Source organism: Aricia agestis, chromosome 8 (assembly GCF_905147365.1).
Source record: "Aricia agestis chromosome 8, ilAriAges1.1, whole genome shotgun sequence".
Lineage (NCBI taxonomy): Eukaryota > Metazoa > Arthropoda > Insecta > Lepidoptera > Lycaenidae > Aricia > Aricia agestis.
The window spans coordinates 19,010,190-19,017,500 of NC_056413.1; the positions used below are offsets into that span (position 1 = coordinate 19,010,190).

At 51.0% G+C, this 7,311-nt stretch overlaps 2 protein-coding genes across 2 annotated transcripts; both read left to right on the plus strand.

Moving 5' to 3' along the window:
- The first annotated feature begins 3,738 nt into the window (after nucleotides 1-3,738).
- On the plus strand, nucleotides 3,739-5,946 carry LOC121729602. The gene is made up of 2 exons (XM_042118163.1): nucleotides 3,739-5,693; nucleotides 5,910-5,946. Exons 1-2 carry the CDS (start codon nucleotides 3,739-3,741, stop codon nucleotides 5,944-5,946), a joined length of 1,992 nt encoding a protein of 663 aa, XP_041974097.1.
- On the plus strand, nucleotides 5,946-7,188 carry LOC121729603. The gene is made up of 2 exons (XM_042118164.1): nucleotides 5,946-7,112; nucleotides 7,159-7,188. Exons 1-2 carry the CDS (start codon nucleotides 5,946-5,948, stop codon nucleotides 7,186-7,188), a joined length of 1,197 nt encoding a protein of 398 aa, XP_041974098.1.
- Nucleotides 7,189-7,311: the final 123 nt, after the last annotated feature.

Genomic DNA, 7,311 nt, shown 5'->3' on the forward strand with positions numbered 1-7,311 from the left:
ACTACGTTGGCCACCTGGTTGGTGGCTGCTGTCATCTTCCCGGAAGTCATCTTCTTGACTGGGATGTCCTCGAAGTCTTGATCTTCCGGGGTGATGTCATCTTCTTGATTATTTTATTTATCTTTGGACCTCAGTTGGAGCCCAGTGGGTAAGTCCGGCATTTTCCACTTTCCTCACGATTTGTCTCCACCCTTTGCCTTTCGGTGTTTTGGCATTGGCTCGGGTGTTGAGGGGTCACCAAAGCTGGGTGGAGTTTCTGGGATGTTAAAGGTGTTGGTCCATGCCAGTCCCGCTCGCTGGGTGAGGGGTCTATTCATTGTGTTGGCCACCTGTTGGTGGCTGATGTCCTCTGCCCCCTGTTGGTGGTGGGGGCATATTCGTGGGCCACCTGTTGGTGGCTGATGTCATCTTCCTGATTTTCTTGTTTGTTGTCAGTCCAGTATTTTGTCAGTTTTATATGCCATCATGGAGCTTTGGCCGAGACCAGTTTTTTGATGGTGGAATGGTCCCGGTTCTTAATGGCCATCTTGGCGTTGTACTCCATGATGGCCTTAACAGGTGTTTCCATCACTCCCTTTATGAGTTTGCCCAGCGCGTCATCCGTGTCGTCGGTGTAGTAGACTAGATGTTCCGTGTGACGCGTCAGGGCAACCACCGCGTGTGAAGCACTGTCGTATAGCTGCAACTTCCTCTTTTGCTGTTTGATGACGTAGACTCTCTTGTAACACAATCCCTGGGCCTCGTGTATTGTAAGTACTTTTGAGGCCTCTCCTATTCCGTAACCTGACTTCCTCAGAGTTGACTTTTCTAGCTGGGTGTAAGTCAGGTACAGGGTGTTGGTGTCGGTTTTAGGGATCTCCGTCCCGGTCATGGGTGTTATTGCCAGGGACTTGATGATGTTGCTTGAGGAGTAGATGCCCTTGTGTATTTGCTTCAGCGCCATAGCGACGTCTTGCGGGCACCTATGTGTACAGAGAAGATCTTTGGCTACATCTGCGAGGTGATACGGGCGATAGTAATACAGCTCGAAGAGATTATCCCGGTCAATGTAGGGGAGCTGGTTTACGTCCCCTATTAATAGCAGGCTCTCGGCTTTGATGATCTGCGCCGCCAGTATTATGGATCCGAAGTGACTCATAAGTGCTTCATCTACAAGCAGCCTCTTGCGTTCCAGGTCTTCGAGTCCCTTCGGTCCATTTACTAGGAGGGATGCGATTGTGCGCACCCTCCTCGAAGCTTCATGGCCTGCCTTTTCACGGATTCTCTCCACGAGGTCTTTCTTTGCCTCGATTGTTGTCGTTGGTTAGGTTAGGTTAGGTTAGGTTAGGTTAGGTTAGGTTAGGTTAGGTTAGGTTAGGTTAGGTTAGGTTAGGTTAGGTTAGGTTAGGTTAGGTTAGGTTAGGTTAGGTTAGGTTAGGTTAGGTTAGGTTAGGTTAGGTTAGGTTAGGTTAGGTTAGGTTAGGTTAGGTTAGGTTAGGTTAGGTTAGGTTAGGTTAGGTTAGGTTAGGTTAGGTTAGGTTAGGTTAGGTTAGGTTAGGTTAGGTTAGGTTAGGTTAGGTTAGGTTAGGTTAGGTTAGGTTAGGTTAGGTTAGGTTAGGTTAGGTTAGGTTAGGTTAGGTTAGGATAGGTTAGGTTAGGTTAGGTTAGGTTAGGTTAGGTTAGGTTAGGTTAGGTTAGGTTAGGTTAGGTTAGGTTAGGTTAGGTTAGGTTAGGTTAGGTTAGGTTAGGTTAGGTTAGGTTAGGTTAGGTTAGGTTAGGTTAGGTTAGGTTAGGTTAGGTTAGGTTAGGTTAGGTTAGGTTAGGTTAGGTTAGGTTAGGTTAGGTTAGGTTAGGTTAGGTTAGGTTAGGTTAGGTTAGGTTAGGTTAGGTTAGGTTAGGTTAGGTTAGGTTAGGTTAGGTTAGGTTAGGTTAGGTTAGGTTAGGTTAGGTTAGGTTAGGTTAGGTTAGGTTAGGTTAGGTTAGGTTAGGTTAGGTTAGGTTAGGTTAGGTTAGGTTAGGTTAGGTTAGGTTAGGTTAGGTTAGGTTAGGTTAGGTTAGGTTAGGTTAGGTTAGGTTAGGTTAGGTTAGGTTAGGTTAGGTTAGGTTAGGTTAGGTTAGGTTAGGTTAGGTTAGGTTAGGTTAGGTTAGGTTAGGTTAGGTTAGGTTAGGTTAGGTTAGGTTAGGTTAGGTTAGGTTAGGTTAGGTTAGGTTAGGTTAGGTTAGGTTAGGTTAGGTTAGGTTAGGTTAGGTTAGGTTAGGTTAGGTTAGGTTAGGTTAGGTTAGGTTAGGTTAGGTTAGGTTAGGTTAGGTTAGGTTAGGTTAGGTTAGGTTAGGTTAGGTTAGGTTAGGTTAGGTTAGGTTAGGTTAGGTTAGGTTAGGTTAGGTTAGGTTAGGTTAGGTTAGGTTAGGTTAGGTTAGGTTAGGTTAGGTTAGGTTAGGTTAGGTTAGGTTAGGTTAGGTTAGGTTAGGTTAGGTTAGGTTAGGTTAGGTTAGGTTAGGTTAGGTTAGGTTAGGTTAGGTTAGGTTAGGTTAGGTTAGGTTAGGTTAGGTTAGGTTAGGTTAGGTTAGGTTAGGTTAGGTTAGGTTAGGTTAGGTTAGGTTAGGTTAGGTTAGGTTAGGTTAGGTTAGGTTAGGTTAGGTTAGGTTAGGTTAGGTTAGGTTAGGTTAGGTTAGGTTAGGTTAGGTTAGGTTAGGTTAGGTTAGGTTAGGTTAGGTTAGGTTAGGTTAGGTTAGGTTAGGTTAGGTTAGGTTAGGTTAGGTTAGGTTAGGTTAGGTTAGGTTAGGTTAGGTTAGGTTAGGTTAGGTTAGGTTAGGTTAGGTTAGGTTAGGTTAGGTTAGGTTAGGTTAGGTTAGGTTAGGTTAGGTTAGGTTAGGTTAGGTTAGGTTAGGTTAGGTTAGGTTAGGTTAGGTTAGGTTAGGTTAGGTTAGGTTAGGTTAGGTTAGGTTAGGTTAGGTTAGGTTAGGTTAGGTTAGGTTAGGTTAGGTTAGGTTAGGTTAGGTTAGGTTAGGTTAGGTTAGGTTAGGTTAGGTTAGGTTAGGTTAGGTTAGGTTAGGTTAGGTTAGGTTAGGTTAGGTTAGGTTAGGTTAGGTTAGGTTAGGTTAGGTTAGGTTAGGTTAGGTTAGGTTAGGTTAGGTTAGGTTAGGTTAGGTTAGGTTAGGTTAGGTTAGGTTAGGTTAGGTTAGGTTAGGTTAGGTTAGGTTAGGTTAGGTTAGGTTAGGTTAGGTTAGGTTAGGTTAGGTTAGGTTAGGTTAGGTTAGGTTAGGTTAGGTTAGGTTAGGTTAGGTTAGGTTAGGTTAGGTTAGGTTAGGTTAGGTTAGGTTAGGTTAGGTTAGGTTGAGCTTAAATTTTCCGGGGCGGAGCCTATGCTTGTTGTCGGATATTTAAGTTCGAGGTGTCATTCAATGCGCCTTTTGGTCGCCGAATTTTCAGTGTTGGTTGCAACTCAAAAACCCAAGTGGTTTTTGAGTTATTTAATTTTTAGTGTTTTTCGTTTTTATAACGAAATTGTTGGTAGGTCATCCAAGTACGGAGACACTGGTCGACGAGTTTGTCCCGGTGTTTCTTTACGGGGGTGACCTCTAACGGGGTGAGGAGTTAGCTGTAAATATAGTTTTAGGTTTTCTCTTTATTTTTGGTGTATTTTTTGTTAATATTGGTGTTGGTTTTCTTAGGTATTATTAATTAGATTTAAGTTTTTAAACTTGGTGATATACCGTCTGTCTATCTGCTCGATTCTTCGAGTGGTGGACTGACGGGATATGCCGAAAGGAGGTGGTCGAATGCAGGGGGAAGTTCAGGATGAAGGGGGGGGATCTGATGGGGGGGGGAACAGGGATTCTGATGAGGAGATTTTGGCCTTTTATGGCGATGCCAGATCCGGGAATGAGAATATCTTGGAGGAGGTTCGAAATGAAAAGGGGGTTCTTCGTAAGGATGGACAGGATGGTGGGAAAAAGGGTTGTGGTCCTTCGAGGGGTTCTGCCCGAGCGGGCATATCCATAGAGGAGCTATTGGGGACGGAGTCAATACCGTCCATGTCGGAGTCGGAGATCGTTGCGAGTAAGCGACTTTTCTCGGAGCTGTCAGGCTCCGACACGGAGGAGATTGGCGTAGGGTCCGACAGGACTGTCAAGGCGCAGACGGCCAAGCGAGGGAAGACTCGGGGTTCGACGAGCAGAATATCTGCTGCTCGTCAAGAACTCCGAGAAAGAACCAAGGAGGCTAAGGAGGCAGACTTTCTTGCCTCTCTAGAAAAGAAGTCCTTTAGAAAGGAGGTGACGGTGTTGGACAATCCTACACCACCGGGCCCCCTGGACCTTGATGTAGAAGTGATGGGGCCGGAGGACTTGTTACGTGCTGGTGAGAGTAATCTCCAAGAGATTCTTGCCATTGCCAACAAGTCCACCAACCTCAAAGGTGGCTACGCAAACAAAATCAAGCGGGCCACCTCCACTTTGAGGGTTGTTTTAGACGCGCTTGGAGCGCGTACCGAAGCGGAGGAGACTCGCCGTCTCAAGGCCGATAATAATCGGCTCCAACGTGAACTGGCAAATCTCCGCGAGGAAGTACGCGCTTACAAGCGCGAGTTTGAGGAGAGCCGTACCGAAGCGGCAAAGGCGAAAAGTTCTCCGATGTCCAGCGAACAGCTGGGCATTTTGGAGAAGAATATTGCCCGCCTGGTGGGCAGTTTAGTTGATAGGCGTCTGGCGGGTCTAGAGGAGCGCTTGCCTCCTCTAGCTCCTATTCGCCCACCCCTGGCTGCAGATAAAAAGAGGGCAGCCCAAGCCCAAGAAAAGAGGGCTGTCAATCCGGTACCAGTTGCCTCACAGGCCCGCGATGCCTCACCGGTGATGCCGTTAACCGCGACTCGTCGTGTGGTTCTGGAGGATTTTCCGGCGCTTCCTGTGCGCCCAGAAGTTCGTTCGGCCCCTGCTCCAGCTAAGCCCAAAAAGGGTAAGGCTAAGGGGTCGAAAAAATCAAAGTCCGGAGAACCAATGGACGCTAGCCCATCTGCTTTGTCGGAGAGCGCCGTTGCTTCGGCGGGTGTCTCGAAAGAGACACCCGCCGCCAAGGCGTCGGAGCAGCCTGCGGCAGTTTGGACTGAGGTGGTACGCCGAAAAGCGCCCAAGAAGAAGGCACCTGAGCCTATAAAACCAGCGGCAAAGAAGCCCAAGGTCGTGATGCCGCGCTCCACGGCCGTAGTAGTGAAGCTGAAGCCGGAAGCGGTCAGCAACGGTCTGACATACAGCTCCGTCTTGCAGAAGGCGGAGCTGTCGATCAACCTAGGCGACCTTGGGATTGGACCCCTTCGTATTAGGCAGGCGGCCACGGGAGCCAGGGTCATTGAGATCCCTGGATCCAACAGTCATGATAAGGCGGATACCTTGGCGGCTCGCCTGTCGGAGGTCCTTGCTAACGAGGTGGATGTGTCAAGGCCCGTGAAATGTGCAGATTTCAAAATCACGGGCCTCTCAGATGCTGCGACCGCAGAATCGGTAAAGACTGCGATCGCTAGAGAAGGCGGTTGCTCTCCCGCTCAAATTTGGGTGGGAGAAATTCAGCGGGGGTTGGTTGGGACTGGTTTTGCTCGTATGAGCTGCCCAGTGACGGCGGCCAAAAAATTGGTGTCACTGGGCAGCATTGCTGTGGGGTGGAGCAAAGTTTCGCTCCACCTTGTCAACGCATGCCCCAAGCATTGCTTCCGGTGCTTGGGGTTGGGTCATTTCGCTGCGTTATGCCCCCCCTCGATGAAAGACCGTAGCAACTTATGCTATCGCTGCGGTCAGTCTGGGCATAACGCATCAGGATGTCAGGTGACCAAACCCAAATGTGCGGTCTGCTCGGATGCAGGCCGTCCAGCGGAACACGTGATGGGGGGTAGGTCTTGTAACCCCCCACCCGTTCGTGGTAAACTCCCCAACACCCCCAGGGGAGTGGCGTCGCCTGAGGCCCAAATGTCAGAGTAATGCCTGGACATTTGGGTTTCCTTCAAGGCAATGGAAACCACTCCGCCGCGGCCCAGGATCTCTTCCTGCAGTCGATGGTGGAGTGGCATGTCGATGTGGCGGTATTGGCGGAGCCGTATTGTGTCCCTCCTCAGCCTCATTGGGCTGGGGATGATCAGGGCTCCGTCTCCATTTTGGTGCGGCCTGGCGCTGGCCCCCCCCTCATACCCAGAATGAGGGGTCCCGGGTACGTGGTGGCGGTTTGGGGGGAGTACGCCATAATCGGGGTCTACTTCTCCCCAAACCGTAATTTGGCCGCCCTAGAGCAGTTCCTCGATGCTCTAGGGCCGCTAATCAGAAGGCTAGCCCCTCTCCCAGTAATTGTGGCAGGGGACTTCAACGCCAAGTCCTCGGCGTGGGGTTCCCCTGTCACTGATCCGAAGGGGAGAGAGGTGGAGGAGTGGGCTTTGGCCTCGGGACTGTCCCTCCTTAACACAGGAACAGTCCCGACCTGCGTGCGGCGGACGGGTGGTTCAGTGGTGGACCTTTCGTTCGCCACTTCCGCTGTCGCGCGCAGGGTGAAGAGGTGGAGGGTGGTGACGGAGGTGGAGACACTCTCGGACCATCGTTACATACGGTTCGAGGTGTCTTCGGCCTCCGCATCGAGTCCAGCATCGCGCTTCGGGGGACGCAGTGAGTTTCCGCGTTGGGCTCTTTCAAAGCTCAACCGGGAACTGGCGGAGGAGGCGGCCATCGTCGGCCGTTGGAGTCTTCCGTCCTCTGAGGGAATGGGGGTGGACGAAATGGCTGGCTGTTTCGGCAACGTGCTTACTAGCGTTTGCCGAGCGGCCATGCCTAGAATGCGGGGTCCTCCCCCTCCTCGGAGGGCAGTCTACTGGTGGTCGACGGAGTTGGCTGACCTTCGCGCCGCCTGCAATGCTGCGCGTCGCGCATATACTCGCAGCAGGCGGCGCCGTCCCCAGGATGAGGAGCGCGATGGCCGGCTGTATAGGGTCTACCGAGCGAAAAGGGAGATCTTGCAGCTAGCCATCAGTCGGGCCAAGGAGCGAGCGTGGCTGGAGTTGGTGGAGGGGATCGACAATGACCCCTGGGGCCGACCGTATAAAAGGGCGCGAGACAAACTTCGCGCCCAGTCGGCCCCGTTGACGGAGACACTCCAGCCACAAGTGCTGGGGAATATTGTCCGGGAACTGTTTCCGGACCCCCCAGTAGGATTCGCTCCTCCGCGAATGGCTCCACTGATGCTGGACTCGGTGGTGGAGGATGTTCCGCCACCCGTCACTGACGCAGAAATGGAGGCGGTTATGTCCCGCCTCCGTAGTAAGAAGAGGGCGCCCGGTCCGGACGGGGTGCACGGGAGGGTTT